Consider the following 25,982-nt stretch of genomic DNA (forward strand, 5'->3'; position numbering starts at 1 on the left):
CAAATATGAATTTGAATTTAAATATTTTTTATATATAGTATTTCTATACATAAATTTTTTTTAACTTTATTTTTTTATTATTTTTTAAATTTATAGTGTAGTAGGAAGAAAAGAAGGGGAGGAGGAAGGGGAGAGAGGAGTGTATAGGGGTGGATGGAGATCGATCGCCCATTAGCCAGCCTCCCTTATGGCCGTTGGTGTGTGGCAGTACATCCTAACGAAAGACATATACGGCGGCGAAACCGATCGAGGAAACATGACCGGAAACGAAACAGCCAAAAAGGGATAACAATAACCGTAAAAAGTAGTAAAAAGGAAGTAGTATATCATCTGATAGAGTATTACCTTGTTCAGATCAGAGTGTCTTTAATTTCCCGGGGGAAAGAGCATTACCTTGCTAGAGGACGGTCAGTTATAGATAGTTATATTGATTGTTACTACTAGTACTAGAAGGGAAGGAAGTCCACGAGTTCGTTGTGCTTCTACCGATCGATCGAGCATCTGATTCGATTATTAGGTCCATTGCCGTTTTGCTGCAAAACGTAAACCTTCCTCTCTGCCGTGCAGCCACCATGCCGCCGACACACCAGATTATCAAGGTGATGCGACTCTCTCTCCGCGCGCTAGCTCCCCATCTTCTCCTTGCATTCGCTGAGATTATAGTGAGATTAGATTGGTTCCGCGCAAAATTAATCCGATCATGCATATATATGGAGGGTGTGGTTAGTTGTTCTTGGGTTAATATAATTATTATTAATATGTTGGTCTGCTGCTTGAATATATATATATACTCCAGGTGGCAAGGACAGAGGATTTCTCGAGTATTGGGAAACATGGCCGCTACTTCGATCTCGTCGACTTCAGCGTCATCGAGGGGTTCAAAGTCCCGGCGGACATGACCATCTGCAGTTTCAAGGTAGTAAAATAATAATAATTATATTCCATTATCCTAAGAAAAAAAATCCTTCTTAAATCACGGGAAGATATTTTCTTTCTTTGTATTAATTGGTCAGCATTACTTGGACACTTGACTCTAGTTTATTTTGATGGTTCAGGGAAAAAGAAACGCTAATGATCGAGCATGGGGTAAATGAATGAATTGCATGACCTGACATCTGATATTTTGAACTAGCCATTGTCACTGTTGTAGCGAGTATTGTCCTGGAAACCAACCAACCATTGCATTAGGCAGTGGCGGAGTTAGAAATTACTGAAGAATATAGTTAAAATAGGACTCAAATTAATAGAGTGTTGATTTTGTAAAAAAATTATATGATGATTTAACAAAATTTAAACATGATTTTAGAGGGCTCAATTTTTAGCTGCCCTATGTCTGCATCCGCTTATGTCGTTAGGCATCCTAGCTTGTGAAATTTATACTAATTTATACTAGCTGAATGATAATGCTTTGCTAAGAATAAAAATAAATATATTGTAATATTAACTAAATAAATAAATAAATAAATATTCTATGAAATATGTTACCTATCATTTTATTGTAGGAATATTCATCTTATTTTATTTTTTATGTTGTTACCCATTTAGATTCAATTATTTTCAATATTAAAAAGTAGGGTACCTTTGACAGAGGTGACTGATTTACTACCACTGTCACCACTTTTCTTAAAGGATCGAGTACAGAAATATGCTAGTTTAGGATACTTCTGCCCTAATATAATGAGAGTATTTGCCAAATGTATATGCTTTACACATGTAGACTAACAACCCTGCCTGACTGTTTATCAGCCTGTCATTGTAATGTTTCCTACTCCAGTACTGATAGATTCAACTTGTCACAGGAGAGGCTCACAGAGGAATTTGGAACCCCTGTGCAATGTCAACGCCTGTGGTGGTGGACTAGACGGCAGAACAACACATACCGTGTTGACAGGCCATTGACAACCGAAGAGGAGAAAATACCTGTAAGTAAACATTGTGATCACCTGACTGGCTCTTCATACTGTTTTGTTCTATGCAGTAAAAATGAGGCATTATATACTAAGAATATAGTATATAATGACTCATTTTCTAGTGGTTGAAAACTTCACATGAATTTTGCCCTCCATCATTTTCCATGTCATTTCCCTAAAAGTTGTGCTGAAGAGAGCAGATAAAGTTCTCACAAGCAAAATTTTACTCTATCAATTAATTGATCGCTATTTTATTTTAGCACAATGCACTTTCGGAGCTTGGTATATTTATAGGCGCACTACCTTGATCATATAACATCTTAACGAAGAATTGAATGAGGTGTGCCATTATTACCCTTATACTCCCTCCGTCCCATAATATAAGGGATTTTGACATTTGCTTGCACTGTTTAACCAATCATTTTATTCAAAAAATTTGTGCAAATATAAAAAACAAAAAGTTATGCTTAAAGTACTTTAAATAATAAAATAAGTCAAAAAAATAATAATTCTAAAATTTTTTGAATAAGACGAATGGTCAAACAGTGCAAGTAAAATATCAAAATCTTTATATTAGAGGACGGAGAGAGTAATTCTTTGCTGAGCTATGTTTAACCCTTCATAGTTTTATGGTTATGCATCCCTTTCATTCTGTCAAGAAGAATGCTGCCTTTTGATCTTCCGAGTTCATACAGCCTTTATTTTAGAAAATTAATATTGTGAATGCACACTCTTGTAGGTATCAACGCTACCACGGTGCAGTACTAGCGATCATCTAGAGCTTTTTCTGGAGGTTGAGCTTGGACTTCAGATAATGTTTTACTATTTCTTTTGGGGAAATGAACCCTTCTGATTTCATCCATCGATTTGTCATTCTGTTGAAGTATCAAAAATATTGGCGCACTGTAGGTGGTTCACACTCTTGCCATACCGAAATGGCTCAACAGAGATGATTACCTGGTGTTTCTAAAGCTTTATGACCCAGAAAAAGCACGGCTTCGGTCAGTATACTTCTTTGTTGCAACTTCTTTTTTTGGGTCTTATTTATTTGTTCATTATGATTTAATTTGTTATTCTGTACAAGGAGATAGGTATGTTGGCACGATGTATGTGAAAGATTCATGGACGGTTTCACATGTTCTTCAAACACTAAGAAATCTAGCTGGTTGCGTGGAAGTGGCAGAATAGAATTGTATAAGGTCAGGCTTTTGTACTGATGCAAGCTAGCTTCTCTGATTTTCAATTGAACAGATTTATCTCGTCTGTAGTGTTTTCTCAACTTCTTTTTATCGAATACGCAAGAGAATTATGTATCATTTGTATTAAGAAGATGTTCTCTCACTTTCTGGCATGCAGGAAATAAAATTTGACCCATGGGTGTTGTGCGAAGCCATTGACCTTCATCGTACCTTTTCAGAAAATGAGGTATGTTTATGAGTACACTTCTCCTCGCTTCTGCGCTTTCCTCACTCTCCCTTAATCAAGATTTAAATTCGTTACTTTCTTTCTGCAGATTGTAACTGGGGACATTATTTGCTACCAGAAAATCTTGAAGACACAGGACTTGCCAAAATATCATTCTGTTGCATCTTTTCTCCAGCATATTTGTGATCAGAAGGTAGCCGTTCTGCTTTGTTATCTTCTTGCATGCTGTAGGTGACTTTCTCGTATTTTGCAGTCAACTTTTTTTTACTGTTCCTCCTCGATTCCTTGTATGCTTTCTTTGGCATCCCTAACAGTATCTTTATGGTTAGGCCTTGTTTAGTTCCAAAAATTTTTGCCTAAAAACGTCACATAGAATCTTAATCTTTGAACATATGCATGGAGCATTAAATATAGATAAAAAAAACCAATTACACAGTTTATATGAAATCGCGAGACAAATCTTTTGAGCCTAAGAGCAAGTTTAATAGTATAGCCAACTACTAGCTCCAATTCATCATAGCCAATCTAATAGCTCATTTATACAATAATTACATACTACACTATTAATACTTAGTTCCACCTGCCATACACACATTGTGTCTTGGAATCCGTGCTACAGCTGGCTACAAATCTGTAGCCCGCTGCTCTTCTCTCTCCTCATTTATCTCCTTAAAATATATTTGCAGCTGGCTTATAGCCTGCTATTGCACCTGCTCTAATTAGTTCGTGATTAGCCATAAGTGTTACAGTAACCCACATGTACTAATGACGGATAAATTAGGCTTAATAAATTCGTCTCGCGGTTTCCAAACGAGTTATGAAATTAGTTTTTTCATTTGTGTCCAAAAACCCCTTCGACATTCGGTCAAACGTCCGATGTGACACAAAAAAAATTTCTTTTCGCGAACTAAACACACACTTAGTTTACGAGTTGTAAGTTACTCCCTCCATTTCACAATGTAAGTCATTCTAGCATTTCCCACATTCATATTGATGTTAATGAATCTATATAGTGAATGACTTAAATTGTGAAACGGAGGAAGTAAGTAACATAAAGGCTTTTGAAGTTTTTATATATTTTAGGGTAAAGGTCTGATATCAAGATAGTTTCGTCAACCTGTCCAATAAATTTTGTATTTCTGCCACACTTTAATTTAGGGGTTATTCAGATTATAGCCAAAATAAACCTTACCAAATTTTGCTAAAATTTTGGTAAGTTGACAATATTACCAAAGTTTGGTGAAAAAAACTAAATGTATGTACATCTTTGACAATATTATAAAAAATAGTATAATTTAAAATGACACCAATCTGAACAGCCCGTTAGTTCTTTTTGGGTTTGTTTTTGGGTGTGTGCAGCAGACTGTCTATGAATGCATTTCGTCCTTTTGGTCTGAAAAACAATAGCTGCACAGATATAAGTTAAGCTTGCTTCCGGAAGTTAGTGACTTATACCACAGGTGTTTTCATGTTTTCAATATTTCTATGAAATGTTTATAATTCTTTTAACACTTTGCTTTTATTTTTTAAGAAAAAAATGTGTTATCATATTTTAACATGTTTTGTACAAAATTATTTTCATATTATTAAATCTTCTTATAAATTTCAGCTTGTGAACATGTAAGGAGTTCCACTTCATGTTTTTCTTTAATTCATATACTTATTTATGTGGATAAACACGGTTTACCAATAACAATAATGCCAATAGACTATCATAACTGATCTGTGACGATTGTTCAAGTAATGAGTAATGGAAAACCTTTTTCCACGCCCAAAGAAAAAGCTAACACCAATCAACACCAGATCTTTGATTGGTTAGACTCTATTAGATTATGTTCTCCCCTGCGGGGTTGTATTTTAGTTTTTCCTTCTTTAAACATCAACATTTTTCTTCTTTTTATATAACTAGAAAAAATGCACGTGCGTTGCAACGGGTGAAAACTATTTTAATCTTTTATACGATTTAGTTAAGGTAAAATTCACTATAAAAATTTACTTGAATATATATTTTTCTAGAAAATCATGAGCTGCAATTAGGTCCAATCATCTCAAGTTAGCATGCGAGTTTTTTTAAAAAAGATTTCTTATACGACTCATTCTATATTTTCAAAATCGAACAAACTTAAGACCCGACTCAACTACGTTTCTGCATTTCCAAAAGCGAACGAACTTAAAAACCGATTTATACACGGATGACGTACCAAAGTACCGACAAAAACATCTTTAATTTTTATAATAATAGAGATTAATATACATACTGTAGGGGCATACTGTGTTTAATTGAAAAAAAAACTTTTGTGGAGGTGTAGACTATTTTCTGCTTTAATCATTTTCCATTTTATATGTTATGCTTTCCCTTTTATTTTCTATAATTTTTTTGGAAGAAAGGTGTAATAAAACACCATTTGGAAAAAAAAAATATTACAGTTTTGGGGTCCAATATATTTTCATGTTTCTTCTTTCATGTGTCCCGGGTAAAATTATAAATACCTGTACTTCTTTTAATGTTTAGTTTGGTGATGTATGTTTTTAGAAGGGTTTAGTTTGATGATTTATGCTCCCATATGATTTGTTAATGCTGATTCTTTAGTTAATGGCTTCTACTGTACTAAGCCTTGCGCTGTCTAGGTTTTTTTATTGTTTCTTTTACACTTTGCCAATTATATTAAAAAATTGTAGGAAGAAGAAATGAAGAGACAAATTTTAGAAGAGAAGATTGCTGGGTTAGAACACCAGGCATCAGCAGATCGTCTTGAGAAAGTAGAGACACTGATAGGTACATCACCAGGACAATTATTCTTTTTCTTTTCTTGTGAATTTAAAAGATAAATCAGCATAGCAAACATATAAACCATTGTCTTTGTGATGAAGCGTATGATCAGATGAAACATGAACGAGACAATGCTGTGCGACAAGTGAACGAGCTGCGCGATCAGAGCACACACGCCATTCTCAAATTCTCCCGTTGTGACCTGGAACAAGCGACGGAGCATTTCACCGATGCCTGTAAGGTTGGTGATACTGAATATGGCCGCACATACAAAGCCATCATGCACGGTACCGAGGTGGCGATCAAGCTGTCCAGCACCGAGAGCTTATTTCAACAAGAGGTAATTAAATAAATTAACCTGGTCAAGTTATTACGATACTAGTGGGCATGTTTGGTACAGTTCCAACTCCTAAATTTAACTTCAGGAGTTGAGTCTGGAGTGGAGTTGTGGAGCCTAAACCCAGCTCCACAACTCTAGTTTATTTTGTGAGAGAGCTCCACCCAGCTTCACTTCCAGTTTTGGTGGAGCTGAAACTGTTTGGCTGAGCGGAGCTGTGCCAAACAAACCCTAATGGATAGTCTATCCGTTTTATATTATAATTTGTTTGACTTTTAAAAAATGACCAATTTTATAGAAAAATATAGTAGTATTTTCAACACAAAACAAACATATTATGAAAATATGTTCAATGTTAGATTTAATGTTACTAGATTCATATTTTAGATGTTAAATTTTCTATAAATTTAGTCAAACACAATAAAGTTTGACTAGATAAAAAGTCAAACGTCCTATAACATGAAAACGGAGGAAGTATCAGTTGATTCTATACTCAGTAACGTGAGATAATTTGCAGGTTACTGTTCTTGGTCAATGTCGGCATCCAAATATCATCACATTTATCGGAGTATGCTCGAAAATCTCCGCCCTAGTGTACGAATGGTTACCAAACGGAAGAAACCTCGAGGACCACATCGTTTGCGCGAACAATTCAACACCTCTACCATGGCAAAACCGCACGCAGATCATCGGGGAGATCTGCTGCGCGCTGCTCTTCCTCCACTCGAACAACAAGAATCCTCCTACTGCTGCTTTGATCCATGGCGATCTCAGGCCTTGCAACATCCTCATCGACGACGACGCCAGCTACAGAAGCAGGCTCTGCAACGTCGGCCTATCGAGCCTGTTCTTGCAGCCCGGGACCTGCCCACCCAACCTGATGGAGAGGCTGTCGTACATGGACCCTGAGTTCATCACCACCGGGGAGCTCACAACACTCTCCGATGTGTATTCATTTGGTGTGATCATCCTACGGCTATTGACCGGGATGGCACCGTTGAATCTGTCCAAGAAAGTTGCAGCGGAATTGGAGAGTGATAACCTGCACAGGCTGATCGATAAATCTGCTGGAGACTGGCCTTACAAGGAGGCCAAACAGCTGGCTGTCCTTGGTGTTAGATGCGCTGAAATGGCAAGGGAGAAACGGCCCGATCTCTTGAACGATGTGTGGAGAGTCGTCAGGCCACTGATGAGGAAGCCCTCTTCTTGCCCGTACTTTCCACCGGCATCACCAGAAGTTTGTATCCCTGCTCCTTTCATCTGTCCGATCCTCATGGTAAATAAATAAATTTAAACTCGGATGATTTTTTCGCTTATCCGTTTTTTATAATGTTCTTGTCGAAAATGTTCAATGATGAAAAATTTTCTAGTGTGCATTTGTGACGACTCGTGTTGATATTTTCAGGAGATCATGAAAGATCCTCAAGTCGCATCTGATGGGTTCACCTATGAAGGAGAGGCCATAAGGAGGTGGTTTGATAGCGGGAATAATAGGTCTCCGATGACGAACTTGGTCCTTCCCGATCTCAAACTCATCCCTAATCGTGTCCTCCGTTCTTCCATCCATGAGTATCTTCGGCAGCAGAAACAACAGCAGCAGCAGGAGGAGGGTTCAGTCACCTAATTTCTGATGAAGGGGACAAATTTTCGTTTGAAAGTAGTTGCCTGACGGCTGTTGTGATTTCAGTTAAGTAGGAAACAGTGAAGAACAAATGGCAAGAGGACTACTAATACAGGGAAGAAGTTACTAGACAAAACTTCCTTTTAGATGGTAACCTTGCACTGTAAATTCAATTAACAAAATTTAAATTTATAGTGAATGCCACAACATCCCGTATTTATAATAGTCAAAGTGTAGAAATCCTGTGGTATTATGAGTATTTTCTGTACATGTAGGGAGAAGAATGAGAGGGAAAAGCGATTTGAGGATTTCTTTTTTGGGATTCTGGTGTCACAATATAGCTACAAGGAGATATATGCGACGTGTTGTGACGCGGAGGGAGCTGAGAGCGAAAGTGTTGCCTACGTGGCATGCCACGTTGGCGGTCAAACACAGCCAAAGGACGTTTGGACCAAGGTGATACATTAAGGCTGTGTTTAGTTCAGCGCAAAGTTTGGATTTTGGTTGAAATTGGAGATGATGTGACTGAAAAGTTGTGTGTGTATAACAAGTTGATGTGATGGAAAAGGACTGAAGTTTGGATCTAAACTTTGGATCTAAACACAGCCTAAACCAAGTTCACGGACCTAAACGTGTAATTTTCAAGTTCATGAACCTAAGTAACAGCACAACACAAGTTTAGAGACCGGCCATATATTTTACTTAAAAAAAGTAACAAATAGTACCATGATCTTAGCTCCTACTGTTAGCATTGTCCTCAATTTTATGGAAAGCAACAAAACTTGAGATTTAAGATATAAGGAGTTAAATGATATGATTTCAGTGTTCACAAGCAAGAATACTCTACTATAATTTATTGTTGTTTGTAGTACATACAACGCTATGTCTGGGTTGGATTAAAACCTTATAAGGGGTAGTATGAAATTGGCCTATGCAATAGTAGAAGGAGATAACATGGGACCAAAATATTGATGTTTGGGGTTTGCTCAAAACATGAGTTTATGTTGGAGCTAATTGACAAAAAATAGAACATGTCATAAAATGAACTCTAATCATGTAATGTTTGTCATAAATTTAGTACTTCCCATTACAACTTATACGACTTCACTACTTATAATAAAATTATATTAACTATATGTAACTACATTAAAAAACCATGCTATCATAGCATCAGAAGTGTTTCTTCCAAGAAAATTCATTTTTCCCATCCCCAGTTACATGAATATTGGAGCGAATCTAACGGTTAAAAAATCAAAAAATTTCCTCGTGAAATATATAAATTAATCTACTTCATTCGTCTCAATATAAAGCAACATAACATGAAATGGAACGTATCCTATTACTATGAAGTAATTCCGGATACTAAACAAGGCTTGTTGTCTATTTCGCTCGTATCCCATGGTTTACAGGACAACACAAATTGCTCGGTTTTCTTTGGTAAGTTTTTATTGAAAAAAAATATTCAAAGCGAACCTTTTCTTTTTTTCTTTAACAAACTTTGAGCCGATTTTACCGGTTTTCGTGAAAACGGGGAAAAACCACCTCCCCCTCCCGTCCTCATCTCGCGGTCTCCCTCTCTCCAACACTCAAATTCTCCGGCGCCGCCCTACTAACTCCGACGGCCCATCTCCGCCGCCTCCGCCGCCGGCGTGAAGCCATCTCCGCCTCCTGTGAAGCCCCCCAACTCCCGCGAGCTCCTCCACGCAGCAGATCCGGCGAGCTCGGATGGACGCGGCGGCGCTAGGGGCGGCCGCCGGGGCGCCGAACCCGGCGGCGCCCGTAGGAGGGGACCAGCAGCCACGGACGGAGCGGCTCAGCGCCGGGGTGCAGCAGCAGCTGAACCTGGAGGGGATGCGGGCGCGCGCCGTGGGCCTGTACAAGGCCATCTCCCGCATCCTCGAGGACTTCGACGCCATCGCCCGCGCCAACCCCAACGCCTCCCCCAAGTGGTAGTACTTGCCTCACCTCCATTCCCCCATCCCCCGATCGCCCGCTGGACTCTGTAGAGGATTCAGCTTCCCCTTTCTAGGGTTTATGCAATGCTGATTCGTGCCGTGGTGCGTGTATGGCAGGCAGGATGTGCTTGGGCAATTCTCGATGGTGAGCATGGAGCTCTTCAATATCGTGGAGGACATCAAGAAGGTGTCCAAGGTGTTTGTGGTCTACCCCCGAAACGTTAATGCCGAAAACGCTGCCAGTATGCTTGCTGTTCCACTTCTCTTCTCTTGTGTCACCAATCGATCGCTATATCAGTAATAACCACACTAGTTAGGTAGATCCACAAGCATAAAGTTTGTGGGAAGAAGAATACATGAACATAATGTAGAATGGAATTGCTCTGCGTAGTTCAAACCTTCACAAAATATTGCCTTGGGCAGCTGTTACACGCTACCCAGCTAAGCAGACCACTTTTGATTCCATGACCTTACCAAACAGAGTCTTCTCATGTTCAATGGTGCCCAAAGCCAGATGAGAAGACAGGTCACCTGTTATGAGAACCAAGAAATATACTATGTGATTTCTGTTATGAGCAACAAGGATATATGAGATATTATGGTTATGCTGCATTTGGTAATGAGTAGTTCATATATATACATGTCATTTCTTTTACGAGTTGTTTTACACATGAAGAACCAATTGTTGACCTTTCTCACTTCCTAGCAATAGTTATTCCTTTGGTTTAAATATTGAGATTAAACTTCAGGCTGATATGGCTAATTGGCTTTAGTTAAACGAATTTTATCCTAGGGTAAATTGGTAAAGATATTCCTAATGTAGCATGGGTAGCCATTTTTGTCAACACTTTCCTATTTCTGGGATAAGTGTGATAGGAATCTAAAAATGACCTAACAAGATGCTAATTGGTCACGGTTGCTGTATATGGTTGGGATGCATCGCAATTTGTGTTCCCATGTTCATCTGCTTCTAGTTTTACCACATCGTTAGTCCTGTTTGATATTCGTGAGTACTGCAGTACTGCCTGTAATGCTGTCGTCAAAGCTGTTACCTGAGATGGAAGCTGAAGAAGCTACAAAGAGGGACAACTTGTTGTCTGGAATAACGAATCTAACAGTTTCTGGACAAATTGAAAAGTTAAAGGTGATTATTTCTGTCTGGAAAATGCAAACCTATGTAGCTTATTATACCTGCGTGATCTTTTCATTATCTGTTAATTTTAATGGGACTTGCTGCTATTCCTTTCAGACTAGGATAGATATGATTGGAAGTGCATGTGAAACAGCTGAGAAAGTAATTGCTGAAAGTCGCAAGAATTATGGTCTAGGAGCCCGTCAGGGGGCAAATCTTGGTCCTACATTGGACAAGGCACAGGCTGCAAAGATACAGGAGCAGGAAGGCCTACTTAGAGCAGCGGTAAATTATGGTGAAGGTGATAAGCATTAATGGTGTATTAATATAGCTATCAGTTTAAAAATTACTTTGAATTTAATTTTAGCATAAGCTTCTCCTTTTATGTAACAATTTCATTGTTTATAGTCCATGATGATTTAGTCTGATTATCCAGGATTGCGTGTACCGGGAGACCAAAGGCAGATGTATTCATCTCTTCCTAGCCATTTAGTGGACGTACTTCCTTTTGGAGATGGGGCACATAATTTTGGTGATAATTCTGGTCTGTTTCTGTGACATACCTACAATTCTCCATGGTTCACTCCTTGTTTTGAGCATTGGAACTATAGCATCAATGAGTTGTTCATCTGCTCTAGATGTTTTTTTATATAAAAATAATCAATAACTTGCTGCTACCCTTAGTGTTGCCATTTGTGCAGTCTGTATGTCACACAATGCTTCAACAAAAGCATATAACTAGAGTCTATACTTGCAGGTGTGTACCCCAAAAATACCTCAACATTTGTACCTAATGTTGTCAACGCCCAGGGAAATCCAATGCAGGTTTGTCTAGTGCCAGTAATAACAGCTTTGACCATTACGAAATTAATAGAATATGTCCATATTATTGCTAGTTGGGCTGAAAGCAAAAAAAGTTACAAAAGGCAGATGTTTTGTTTCCCGTGTATCAATTTGCCATATAATTTGTAATGGTATATTGGTATTCCTTTCTATGATCAACTGTATTAAGTGTTGGTTAGAATGCTTTCCCTTGAACTATTATTAAGACAATTGCATTTCATAAGAGCAATCACCAACCTGACCTCATGCAGGCCTTTGATGTTTCTATCTTGATGTTCAAATTTGGGCCTTCATTCTAATAGCAGGTGTCTGGAGGACAGTTACTTGGCAGACCTGCTCCATCACCTGGAGCTACAGGAACGCCTAATTTTGAAAATGTATCTACTCCTCCAATGCCATATGCAAACTCCCCTAGGTCAGGGACCAATATGATGAACACCCCTTCACCCCAGCAGCATTTGACGGCACAACAACATAGGCAAAAACTGATGCAAACATCTCAGCAACAGCAGCTACATGCTCAACAGCAACTAAGACCATCGGCTGCTGGGATGCTAGCACAGGTAAGGTAATTTTTATTTCGGAGGCTTTTTTGTTGTCTGGGTTACGGTTTATCATCTCAGTTGTCACAGCACCCAAAGGTTATGTAGCTATTAAAAGCACATTTCTTTTCATTTTCTATGCTGCTGTCTTAAAATTATTCCATTTCATTTACTTCAAAGCATTGTTCCTTCCTTTTCTAGTGCTTGATTCTCCATACTTTTCCTGTAGAGCGCAATTCCTCAGCTACAAGATCTGCAGGGCCAATCCCAACAAAAATTACAGGTAATTCTACCACTGATTGTTTCCCTTTTCTATGTATTCTACTTGCTGAAACAGTAACAATTTCTTACAAACCTTTTAACTTGTTGTAAAACCTTATAGGTCCCTGGCCAACAGCAGATGCAGTACAATCAAGCCTTGTCACAACAGTATCAGAATAGGCAGATGCAAGCTGGGCGCATGCAACCTGGCATGTCCCAGAGTCAACTGAACCAAGGAAATCAGCTAAGAAGTCATATTAGCCAGTTCACTGGAGCTGCAAACAGTGCAATGTTTACTGCTGCACAGGCATCTTCGAACTCACAGATGGTTAGATAGCATCCTCCTTTTTAGTAATTTAGTGCAAAAAAACGTCAGTTGCTACATATTTTAGTTTGTTCAGTGTCATCTATCTTCTAGATTTCTTTTTAATAATCCCCTGATGTTTGTATAACTTGTTTATTTTTGTTTTTGAATTTAGATGGCAAATATACCTGGGTCGATGCAATCACAATCACTTTTGCCACAAATGCAAGGCCTTAATCAGTACAGTTTGACTGGTGGGCATCCTCAAAGGAGCCATCCATCCCAAATGCTGACTGACCAAAGTATGTGCCGTGTTATATTCTTTTTAATTTTGTTTACTATCTATACTCCTTTAAAAGAAGGTAGTGGTGGTGGCAGTGAATCTGCCACCCCCCATCTACTCATTGTAAATTTTGCGGTTACCCCTTGAACTTCTTAATATTAAAGATCAAATCTAAATGGATAGCCACATAAAAGAGTAGATTAAGATGAATATTCCCTATAGCAAAAAAATTGGTAACACATTAATACATTTTCTTTTAGCCGTAGCAAAGCATGGGCATTCAGCTACAGTAGTTGTTAGAGAGATTATATACAACTATCTGCTATGCTGGTTCTGTTACTGTCATACTTGGTACTAGTAAACTCAGAAGATATATGTGCTAATTATTACTGGGTATTGCATTTATCCACATGCTGATCATAGCTCAGAGGAACAAAATATATTGCTCCTGATTATTTATCCTATTGTGAGGTTAGGCAGGATTCAGCTTGTAGGTACAATATTTGTAGTTACATTTGTACCTACAAACAGTCATGGGCATTTCTGGTAAAATTTTTAGCATGCTGTTATTCTATATATGTTTTATATCTCCTAGATTTATGTCTTGTCCAGGCAAGTCACTAGCTTTGTGGTATTGGAAATAGTACTAGTTGAAAGTCTTTAAATGCTCATGATTTAGAACTGTCCATTCATCTATTCTTTTCCCGTACTAATAATTTGTGAGGAAGTTATCCTCAATCCTCACTATTTCAAATGTTATATTTATATTTACCGAGCGATTCTCTCCATTACAGTGTTTGGTATGGGAGGCGCAAATTCTACCAGCATGATGGGAATGCAGCAGCAGCAGCAATTTAACATGCAAGCAAATGCTCAGAACCTGCAACAAGGCATGACAGGCCTCCAGAACCAGACACAAAATCCCAACTTTCCCCAGCAGAGGCAGCAAAACCAGCAATGATTCAAACAAGTAGTGTTTTGCTAGGCCGAGGAAGAATTTTCCATATCTTAAGTCCATGCATGCCGTCAGCAGAGGGCAAAACGTCGTGTGGCTGGCCAAATAGCACAGCAGCAACTGCTGCTTTCTTCCTTGTTACAGGGCATCACCAATGGACACATTAGTTTGGTGATATCAGCTGGCTGTATCTATCTTATAATGATGGATGCTTATGTCTTATGTCTTCATGCGGTCCTCTATTGATTTAAGGGTTTCATGGTAAATCTGCCTCATCTATACTAATATAAAAAGGAGGAGTTGTGCCTAGCAATCCTACATGTGAAATCACCTCCCATCTCATCCGTCCATCTACTATCTCATCTCATCTCCACCGTCAATTCGTTTCGCTATCCTCCTTGCTCCACCGATTCCAATGATTATAGCGACCTTATCCTCTCCACCGTCCACGCGCGAGCCTGTGCCATCTCTGCTGCGCACCCCGCCTCCGCCGCATTCAATCCATCGCCGCAACGACAAATCCTCAAATCCGACGCGCTCTCCCAATCGTCGTCGTTGCCTCCTCCACTCCGCCTCGGTCCTCCTCGCCTCCTCGCTCCTCCTTGCGTGGCGCCGCTCCGCCGTCGTCCCCTTGCTTCGCTCCCCCTCTCCTCCTCGCCTCCTCGCTCCTCCCCGCGTGGCGCACGCCGCCATCGTCCCCTTCCGCCGCCGCCTAGACGCCGCCGTCGTACCCTTCCACCGCTGCCCGGACGCCGCCGCCCATACGTCGCCATCGTCCCCTTCCACAGCCGGAGCCGCGGTCTTCCCCATCGGCCACACAAATCGCGCCATGGCAACTCACAAAATTCCCCACGCGTGGACCACCAAGGCTCCATCGCGCTAATCCCGCGGTGGCTCCCCTAATCACGATAACGCCGCCGCCGCGCCTTTGAACGTTGTTGCGCCATCCGTCATCATCCGCACTTCCGCCGCCGTCGTCACCGCAATCAGTATCCTGGTGGTCCAGGGTTTCCACCAGTGCCGCTGCCCCGTCTCGCCCTGGTTGTGCATCCTCCCACCAGCGTCGCAGCTCCGCCATCGCCCTGCAATCGGTGCCTCAGTGGTCCAGGGCTCCGCTGGCGACGCCACCCCGTCGAGCCACGGTGGTCAAGCCTTCCGCCGACACTGAGCCTCCATCTTTGTCGCTGCTCTGTGAGTCCTCCAGTGTTGCCACCGTTGGAAGAGGATAGACTCAGCAGCTAGGCCTCCCAGCCGTGCGCCTCCCTCTCTTATGTTGGTGATACCTGATTCAACTCAAATCGACTCTTTTCAATCCCCTTTTTTCCTCTTTGTGAATTTTCCCCATTAGTTCTCTAGCTGAATTTTCTTATTCAAGCTTAATGGTATGCATCTCCTTTTAGTTATGTTATTCGGTTCTTCTTTACCTTTGTGGATAATTGCAGGCTATATATTACGTGATTGGTGCTGCAGTTTCATACATACTAACATTATAGTTGTCATGTTGAATATCTTGCAGATTATCTTACATAGAGCAAATTCAACCATGCCTGGTCTCTTATCTTTTTTATTCAGGCGAAAAATAACAGTTCCTTTCTTACTGAAATGGAAAATACATGAAACCCTACACTGCAATTTTCTGCAATGACAGGGTAAATAGCCATATCAAGCCCGTTTGTTGCTGTTGGGCTGCCTGCCTCTTATTTTTCTTCTTTATTTCTGTGATCATCAACAATTACTAGATTGTCGTCCCTTATGGTCTTTCATTTGATTCACTGCACGGTTGATGAGTTCACTCATTTGCTGCCAATTGTTGTTGACTAATTTCTTTTTCACATTTTCTTTTATCTAAATATATTTATTCTGTACTTCTATTGGGCCATATATAGTCTGATTTAGTGTTTGTCATTTCAGGTGACCTTGCTTCTTAGCCAATTGGAGCACAAAAGAAAAATCCAATAAACAGGAAAACATGATTTAGTCTTGGACATCATTTCTGAAGGCTTTTGCACTTAAGAAACGCGAATAGACAAGAATAAGGTATGCAGTAAACATGATACTTCTGTGTGGCTCACTACTTCACTGGTCCTACTACTTTAGAGCTATATATTTTTGTGTGACTGTAGATGGGTTCCATTAATGGATGGCTGTGAGAACTAACATTTCAATTTTGTATATATGGTAGAGCTTCCTCAGGTGGTTGGTAGCAGAACAAGATAGTATAAGTTTTCAGGTGGATAAAGCTAAAGCAAGGCTAAGAATTAAACATGTGTAATGGAAGTATCAGGGATGGCTGTGAGAACTAACATTTCAATTTTGTATATATGGTAGTATAAGTTTTCAGGTGGATAAAGCTAAAGCAAGGCTAAGAATTAAACATGTGTAATGGAAGTATCAGGAATTCAGAATGGTAGTTGGCGCATATGGAGCAGATTTGATAACCGAAAATTGTGTACCCTGTGAAGAATCCATTGCTGGTTTTAAGTTTTAACTTCATACCGTTATCATTTCAAGGAAAGAAGGTCTTGCAATCGATCTTCAGAAGAGCTGAGAAAGGTACAGCTTAAAACCATTATTTGTTCTATAGTGAAGTTGATGTGTGTATACTAAATAACATCGTCAGAATGAGCAAACGCTATAAACAAAAATCAACCTTCAAATATAATATGTATAAGCTTTAAATGTTAATGGTCACTTATGCAAAATGCACTAGGTAATGTTGTTCTTCATTTTCAGGAGCGATTTGTAAATTAGGTTAATGGAACAAAATATTCCACGTTTTGCCCAATTTCTATAAATTTGAGTACCTGAATTCACTCACACCAAATGGATTGCCACATCTTTTAAAGGACAAAGTTATTGTCTTGTCATATTGCTGCGCAATCTCGACCTGCACAACGGGTTGTGCAATGGAACTAGGCTTATGATTAGAGCATTTCAGAATTATTCCATTAGTGCTGAGATTGTCGGTGGTGCACATGCTGGGAAGAGGGTCTTCATACCACGGATTCCATTGCACCCCTCGGAGGATCTTCAATTGCCTTTTAAGTTCAAGCGGAAGCAGTTTCCCATCCGTCTTAGTTTTGCAATGACTATCAACAAAGCTCAAGGACAGACAATCCCAAATGTGGCAATCTATCTCCCTGAACCTGTTTTCTCTCATGATCAACTCTACGTTGCACTCTCTAGGGGTGTCTCGAGGGGGACAACCAGAATTTTGGCCAAGCCAAGGATAGACATTGACCCCACTGGAAAAAGCACAAAGAACATTGTATATCGAGATGTTTTATTCTGAACAGGTATGAGATTCTTTATATTCATGTCAACATGACTTTCTACTTTCCTGAAATTGAAGGTTCACTCATCTAATGATTTAATTGTGCACCTGTCACTTGCTATTAATGTTTTAAAACTTGCTCCTGTCACTTAATGGTATTTCAATTAATTTTGCCAAATATTACATTTTGATTGAGTAATTAATATTATATCTGCAGATTGTCTAAGGTTGATTAGAGAATACCATGTTCAGATTCTTCTGAAGGCCCAGTTCTTTATATTATTCATTGGACTATTGAGCTTGGTTGTTTCTGGAGGACCAGGTTGCATGGATGGTGAGTATCATATTGTTTACACCAAGTGTTCATTGATATGGAGGAAAACCTGATGTACTGATGCACAAGAGTATTTCAAATAATCTTGCCAAATATTATTTTCTGATTGAGTACTTAATATTATTTGTACAGGTAGAATGTGGTTGCATTGAGAGTACCATGTTCAGATTCTTCTGCTGGCCCTGTTCTTTATTTTTTTTTTTCACTGGACTATTGAACCTGGTTGTTTCTGGAGGACTACGGAGCATGGCTGGAGTATCATATTGTTTACACCAAGTGTTCGATGATATCTGGAGGATCATATTGTTTACACCAAATGTTCGATGATATCTGGAGGATAACCTGATGTGGATTATGAGCTTGGCTTTGTCTTGACAAATAATAGATGAGTTGCTGCTTGTAAGAGAGGTCTCGATGATCTGCTAATTGCCACTGTTTAGTTACATGGGGTGAAATAATTTTGTGCAAACATGACTGATGTATATGAAAATACGTCTCTGATTGGGATCTTGTAAACTTATTTGATTTGGGAAGGACTGCAACACTTGAAATTTTTATTGGAAGGACAATTCAGAAACATAATTGGGAACATTTGCTATATTATTTTATGATCTTATCCTGGGTTGTACCTGAACTTAATATTCTGACATGCCGGTTAATTTCTGAGTTCATTTGCTGAACTTGCTGACTAATTTTAACCGGTGATGTGCCTGAAGTTTATATTGTGACATATTGGTTTATTTCTGAGTTCAATTTCTGAACTTGCTGACCAATTTCTATCACTCAGATTGGCATGTTGGAGTTGTTTTGTCCAGGACTCCAAGTGGTCTCATTAGCTAATGATGGTAGATAATGCTATAATTTGAGGGCAACATTATGTATTCTATAGTGATGTGTTCTACGTGGACATGAATACAAAAGAGCATGCTACTCAGAAATCAGGCTAGAGTTCAAATGATGATTTTCATGATCTATAAAACATTTACTTTTTATTCTTGAAAAGTGCACTACATAGATAAGTTATATTTATTATTCTATCTTTTATATATATAATACCAAAACGTGCAAGTGCACGATAACTAGTCAACTGAAACATCACACACAGGTCTGACAAATTACTTTCCTGGATGTTGTGGTAAAATATTTCCTGGATGTTTTACATCTGCACAGGGGATGGCTGCTCACCCCTGGACATTATGGTGGCACGGGTCGAGCTCATGCGAACGAAGCTGTCATTTTTCAATCTTTGTCACCACACCAAGTTGCTACACTAGCGCTGTTCTCTTCTTTTGTGTACAAGTGGGATTTCTACTTTCTTCGCACGTGCGGTGCGAAACCCCATTACTCCGTTTCTTCGTACCACATGAATTCGTAGTCTTTAAAACTCCAATGTCCAAGTGTAGAGGTAAAGCGGTTGGACTAATCGATCGTCGCTTGCTAGCAACAGAGCATATCCAACCAGAATCGACCAGTCGTCGACACGTGTGAATGCACGAGGTTGCTATGGCTTTACGTATATCACTTTATTTTACATTAGTTCTGATATTAAGTTTGCACTATAAACAATATATACTAGCAAGTTTTAACTTAGCTCAGTTTGGATTACGATTGGATGAGAAGTGAATGTACTTTGGGAAATTGAAAGGCGAAGGGTTGTGATTGTTTAGAGAGAGAATTTCAGTGGAGAAGTTATTATATTTCGCGATAAATTCCTAAGTCTAAAAATTGTTATATTTTGGAACAAAAGAAATAAGTTATATTACCCAATCTACTTGCACTCATTGATATCACACGACTAATACTACAGGCTTATAACATATCATGGCATTCTCTGGCGCTCAGCTCCTTTCATATGGATTAAAGCAAATACCAAACACTTGTAAAATTTTTCTTTGGCTTGCCTTTCGAGGAAGACTGAACACAAATGATAGTAGGGTAAAGAAATGCTGGGCATCTGATCCACATTGTGCTATCTGCCCTACCATTGAAACAACATATCATATCATATTGCGCTGCCGGCTAGCTTCTGAGGTTTGGAAGAAACTCAACATCTCTGAACAGGCAACTCAAAGCACAGACGTTCTTCACTTCGTTGAGCAAGTCCTGACAATTACGCCCCCGCATCTCAAACCTGGATGGCCAATATGCTTTGGCGCCTGCGCACACAACTTATGAAAAGCATGCAACCATAGAACATTCCAGCAGCAAGATCTTACCACGGCAAATGTGACACATCAAATCAGAGAATATCTATACTTATGGGGAAATCGCATCAAGCCACAATGTCGGCCTCCAATATGCAGATGGATAGACTTACTAGCGTAGCTAGCTTTTCTACTTCTTCCATGCTTCTTCCTATTCTTCTGTATTTCTTCTTCTTCTTCCTTCTTATTTTCTCTTCTTCTTCTCTTCCTCCCTCTCCGTCTGGAGTATACATGTACGAGTGAATAAATCCCGTGTAATCAATGATCAAGTAAACAACATATGCATAATTTGCCTTTGCTTTTCTTAATCGACAGTAGCTCTAGAAGCATGTTGATTAATTTTTGTCCACGGTACAAATATGGAGCTTTGCACTAAAAAGCATCCAGATTAGAGAGTAATTGATGAGTTTGCAATCATTTTTATGCTGGAACGGCCTTCATTTTAGAGTTTAGACCATAGGTGCGAGGACCCTGCTTTGAATAAAGCAGCCAAGAATAACAGCTTATGAGCCGAAAACTAATAATTTATAGATTAAATGTTTGTATACGTGTTATTAGCGATTTAAAAGCTAATGTAAAAAAATAAACTATGATAAAAGAAAAACTAAATTCATCACCAAGTTTTAAAATCCAAATCTCGGCAACGGCTTATAATAATTAAGCTGAAAAGCAAATGATGGGAGGCAAAGTTCATGCAAGGGACACCAGCTTAATTACATGCTAAGTGCAACACTAAACAAAAGCATAACACGACTTGTTAACAGCCCTACTACTGCACCATTGATTACAAGCAGAGGATACCACCAAAACAGCAGTTTCACCGGTCACGCGGGAACTAAACTAATGATCTCTCTATCAATTCTATCTCAATTACCAACTAAACTAACTAAAACTACACTGAACATCAGCCTACAGTTCAGGAAGGCCTCAAAAGTTTCCACAGCCACCTGCAGCGAAGTCACCATTGTCTCTAGCTTTCCTTGTCTCTTCGATGCCTAGTAACCTACAGTTTAGGAAAAATTAATGTCTCCAATAAAATTATATGTATACATAGATAAATAGCTGATACCGCATAAGACATTCTAATTCATCGCAAAGTAAAGAACAACAGTAATAGTCCGGTCATCAGATACGGAAAGAAAAACATCTCTGAGTGGAGAAGTGATGTTCTCGATTAAGAACCGCATATAATACTATTCCAATATTCCCACACGCGCAATTACAGTCTTGTTATTATGCCTAAGAAATTACTAGTTAAGTATGGATATCAGAATCATAACAACATCCAGAGCTAGTTAAGAGCCTACTACTCTTTGATACTTTCAGGCCTCATCGTTTGTTTATTTATATGCTTATCCGCCCGTTTATTAGCAACCAAAAAATTAATTTGTGGGTAAAACTTTTATATATGTGTCCATAGCGATTCAAAAGCAAATTCTGTAAAATAAACTACAACAAGAAAAACAACAAAATCAACTTCAAAATTAAAATTTGAAAATTCAAATTTTGGCTTATAATCATAAGCATAACCGAAACAATGAGGTCTGAATATAGTTCCAAAAATCGTAGCACTTCTGAATTGCCAGCAAACGTTCCCAGCACATCTGGACACTTCTGGCCATGTAATACTTATACAATATTAAGTCATGAATTCAAATTTAAAAGGTTTAAGAACCAAGTGTTATGATCAAAGTTGTGGAGAATCCCGGATCCTAAGGTTTTTATGTTCTAAGGTTTCACACAACAGAGCATATCTTAAAGACTTGAACACTAATATTGTTTATAAATAATGAAGAGTTAAATTAGTAATCTCCATATAAAAATAAATAATTCAAAAACTTTATAGGCACTATGCACGAAAAAGTATGTATGCGCAGACATGTAATCAGTATATACTTATATTCTCTGGAATTTAAACAGGAGTGTACTTTATCAAACCTTAGGACCATAATGGTTATGTGCGCTACAAGTTATAATACCAAAGGATTTCTGCACTTTGGCTATTAAATATGGGGTTAACTAAAATCTACTCTAAATTTTAAAGTTGAAACTATAATGCCTGGTTACCAGTCAAAAATTCTATTTTTTTTGTTTGAACATTTGTCTAACAAATTTTCCCCTGATTTGCTCAACATTCCATTTGTTCTTCACAGTTTCCTACCTAACTGAGAATCTGAGATCACAACAGCCCTCATGTTGTTACTTTCAAAAGGAAAATTCTCATTTAAGAAATTAGGTACCAAACAGCTGTTGTTGGTAAGCAGGGTCAGGAATCCGGCTGCTGCTGCTGCTGAAGATACTCATGGATGGAAGAAAAGAGGACAAGATTAGGGATGAGAGTGAGATTGGGAAGGACCAAGTTTGTCATCGGAGACCTAATATATTCCCTCTATCAAACCAGCTTCTTATGGCTTCTGCTTCATAGGTGAATCCATCAGATGCCATTTGAGGATCTTTCATGATCTCCTGAAATATCAACAAGAGAGTAACATATCACACATGCACCATTAAAATTTTGATCACTGAACATTTCAAGGAAAACAGAAAAGGATATTCACAAGTTGTAGGCACTACATGGAAAAGACCTTGGGAGCATATATCCAGAATTGAAGCTACAAAAATGATGATTACAGATTTATTTACCAGGCTGATTGGACAAATGAAAGCAGAAGGGACACAACTATCTCCTGTTGCTGATTGCAAGTATGGCCAGGTGGCTGCAAGAGGCTTCCTCGTCAGGGGCTCAACAACTTTCCACACTTTGGTTAAGAGATCAGGCCGTTTCTTCCTCGTCATTTCAGTGCAGCTAAGGCCAATGAGTGCTAACTGTTTGGCTTGAATGTACGGCCAGTCCCCTGCAGATTTATCTATCAGCAAGTGCAAGCTATCACTCTCCAATGCCTCTGCAACTTTCTCTGATAGAGTTAAGGGGGGCATTTCGGTCAAGAGCTGTAGGATGATAACACCCAGCGAGTAGACATCAGAGAGTGTTGTGAGCTCCCCGGTGGTGTTGAACTCAGGGTCCATGTATGGCAGCCTTGCCATCAGGTTTGGCGGGCAGGTCCCAGGCTGCAGAAACAGGTTGGACAAACCAAAGTTGCAGAGCTTGCTTCTGTAGTTGGCATCAATGAGGATGTTGCAAGGCCTGAGATCACTATGGACCAAGGCAGTAGGCTTGTTCGAATGAAGGAAAAGCAGAGCACAACAAATCTCCCCAATGATCTGTGTGCGGTTGTGCCATGAGAGAGGTGGAGAATTATTTGTGCAAACAATGCGGTCTTCAAGATTCCCATTAGGTAACCATTCATATATTAGAGCGAAGGCCTCTGAGCACGCTCCGATGATTGTGATAATATTTGGATGTCTCCATTGCCGAAGAATAGAAATGTGCAATAATCTCACATTACTAATGGAATCAACTAACACCAAGCATCACAAGTGGACCAGGTTACCTCTTGTTGAAATAAGCTTTGGGAACTAGACAGCTTGATTGCCACGATGGTATAGTGTATCATGCCTTTATATAAGTGCCCATATTCAGTATCACCAAAATCACCAGTATTTTTGAAATGTTCTATTGCTTGCTCCAAGTCCTTGCGAGAGAAATTGAGAATGACAGGTGTGCTCTGATCACATAATTCATTCACTTGTCGCACAGCATTGTCTCGTTCATGTTTCAACTGATCACACACTTCATTACAAAGATGGGGTTTATATATTGCTGTGTTAATTTATCATTCAGTTCAAAACAAGAAAAAAAGATTGTTCTGCTGATATACCTGTCATGCTCTCATCTTTCTGAAGCCGATCTGTATCAGCCTGGCGTTTTAACACAGCAATCTCCTCTTCTAAAATGTGTCTCTTCCATTCTTCTTCCTACATGTAATTCATATATGTTTGGTAAAGTACAAAAGAGCAATCTATAAGAGATCAAAGTTAACAAAAAAGTGCACTTGTTCACCCTAATTATACAGAACATCAACTTGCCCCCCCCCCCCCCCCCAACACAAAAAAAAACAACCTGAACAGTGCGTAGCTTAGTCCACTAGAAGCCGGTCACTAAAGAATACTCCTTAGCAAGTAAAAGTACAAAATTTACACAGGGACACACAAAAGAAGAAATTAAAATGTGGAAACATGATAGGTGTAATATTCATTTTTTCTAAAAAAATGAAATTTAATTTCCAGAGATTATAAAAGATAAAAGGAGAAAGAATGGCATTGAAAAATGAAACGCTTAAACTACAAAGCCGCTAAGCTTGACAAAAGTTGTGCTTATAAGCTTATTGGTGAACCTTGTATGTCTACATAAAATAAGCATGGGGATTAAAGTAAACATGAAATGAAAGGACTAACGTAAGGGCTTCCATTTCATGTTTACATTTTCAAAAAAAATCCAAAAATAAAACAATAAAAGAAGTACAAGTATTTGAGCATCGCTTGCAATTTATAATTTTCTTTGGGGGTGCTCACAAAAAATGTTAACTTCTTTAGCCATTTTTATCTTGGGATTTAGGAAGCAATAACCAAACTTGTGAGGTCATGTAGAATTATGGTGTCATAAATTACTAATGCAGGTCCACATGCCGCTGAGGTAATAATAAGCAGGAACAAGTATTACTCTGTTTTATTTTACTTATCTTTTATTGAGATTTCATTGTCACTTTCCTTGGACTACCAAAGCCACTCTCTCATCAGATTTTACAGATGTAACATTGACAGTTGTTATTTGGATCTACCACCAAAATGACTAGATTTTACAGTTTCTAAAGAGTTATATTATATCCAAAAGTTTGCATAAACTAATCATCGTAAAGAAAAATCTTCTGCATAAAATTGCACAAATAAAATACCTGCATTCATTAAGTATGTATCCTCCATATGTTTCTGCCATTACATGCCTTTGTTGTATTTATTTGTTGGTTTGATGGGTGCTTAGCTGTGGTGGCGGGGTGTGGGGGCAGCTTATGTTATGTGTTTTGTGCCTAATTAATTCAGAGTACAGTGAACTCTGCAACATTAAAAGTGTTAAAATTTTCACTTAGCATCAAACTGGAGCAAAATAAAGTTGCATCTACGCAAGCCAGACACACACCCCTGGTCCGCGTTCTTAAACCTAACATAAACAGTGGAAAGGGATTCCGACTGAGCTGAAATGGTTAGAATGCCCATTGGTGCAAGTTCTAATATTTTCATCCATCCTCATAAGCAAATCCCCTAAACAAGAGCGCAAGTCCTGGTTGGATGCACTGTACCGTGTGACCATGGGTCAATGCAGTTATTATTTTTAAGGCCACAATGACACAACATATCATAGTCCATTGCACCAATGGAGATTCACTGCAATAATGCCCGTGCAGCCTGCTGCACACACCCCATACCCCCACCAAAAAAAGAAAAGAGAACTAAATGAGAGTAAAAAATGGCAGAAATATGACTTAGATCTTATGTATAAATCGCCAAAATATTTTTCATTGGACAATTTGTGAAACTATCTCAGTATCAGACCTTTAACATGAAAGTCAAAAACCTTTACACTTGGAACTCGTAGCCTAACCATAAAGATACTGTTAGGGATGATCAAAAGTCAAAGAAAGCATATAAGGAAGAACAATATGTAAAAAGTTTACTGAAAAATGTCACCTACAGCAGGGAAGATAGCAAAGCAGAACAGCTACCTTATGATCACAAACATGCTGGAGAAAAGATGCAACAGAAGAATATATTCGCCAGTTTTGTGGCAGGCTTTTCTGGTAGCAAATAATGTCCCCAGTTGTAATCTGTAGAAAGAAAATAATACATGGATGGGGAGTGCAAAAGAGACTAAGAGAG

The 25,982-nt window shown here is 38.9% G+C and overlaps 3 protein-coding genes across 13 annotated transcripts; 2 read left to right on the plus strand and 1 right to left on the minus strand.

Moving 5' to 3' along the window:
- The first annotated feature begins 895 nt into the window (after positions 1–895).
- Positions 896–8,174, plus strand: LOC107276282 (U-box domain-containing protein 57). Its single transcript, XM_066309098.1, is given in 11 exon segments — positions 896–916; positions 1,800–1,922; positions 2,650–2,703; positions 2,820–2,911; positions 3,002–3,083; positions 3,086–3,109; positions 3,424–3,534; positions 6,015–6,111; positions 6,207–6,445; positions 6,960–7,718; positions 7,848–8,174. Coding segments are annotated over 11 exon segments (1,821 nt in total). The 3' UTR covers positions 8,067–8,174.
- Positions 8,175–9,616: 1,442 nt separating this feature from the next.
- Positions 9,617–18,562, plus strand: LOC4333145 (mediator of RNA polymerase II transcription subunit 8). 11 transcript variants are annotated; one of them, XM_015775361.3, is made up of 17 exons: positions 9,617–10,012; positions 10,136–10,260; positions 11,038–11,162; positions 11,268–11,451; positions 11,587–11,694; positions 11,908–11,975; positions 12,296–12,556; positions 12,765–12,818; positions 12,918–13,124; positions 13,276–13,402; positions 14,178–15,987; positions 16,250–16,375; positions 16,521–16,568; positions 16,667–16,891; positions 17,072–17,634; positions 17,830–17,946; positions 18,079–18,562. In XM_015775361.3, exons 1-11 carry the CDS (start codon positions 9,789–9,791, stop codon positions 14,342–14,344), a joined length of 1,650 nt encoding a protein of 549 aa, XP_015630847.1. In that variant the 5' UTR covers positions 9,617–9,788; the 3' UTR covers positions 14,345–15,987; positions 16,250–16,375; positions 16,521–16,568; positions 16,667–16,891; positions 17,072–17,634; positions 17,830–17,946; positions 18,079–18,562. The 11 variants fall into 11 exon arrangements, with proteins under 11 accessions (XP_015630847.1, XP_066164485.1, XP_015630845.1 ...); XM_066308388.1 differs by having other exon boundaries at positions 17,277–17,634; XM_015775359.3 differs by having other exon boundaries at positions 16,521–16,891.
- Positions 18,563–20,785: 2,223 nt separating this feature from the next.
- On the minus strand, positions 20,786–23,348 carry LOC107275273 (U-box domain-containing protein 57-like). The gene is made up of 3 exons (XM_066308999.1): positions 22,794–23,348; positions 22,526–22,616; positions 20,786–21,153 (listed from the first exon to the last, which is right to left on the minus strand). The coding sequence occupies exons 1-3, from the start codon at positions 23,193–23,195 to the stop codon at positions 21,146–21,148; spliced, it is 501 nt and encodes a 166-aa protein (XP_066165096.1). The 5' UTR covers positions 23,196–23,348; the 3' UTR covers positions 20,786–21,145.
- Positions 23,349–25,982: the final 2,634 nt, after the last annotated feature.

The sequence above is a fragment of the Oryza sativa genome, chromosome 3, assembly GCF_034140825.1.
Source record: "Oryza sativa Japonica Group chromosome 3, ASM3414082v1".
Classification (NCBI taxonomy): Eukaryota; Viridiplantae; Streptophyta; class Magnoliopsida; order Poales; family Poaceae; genus Oryza; species Oryza sativa.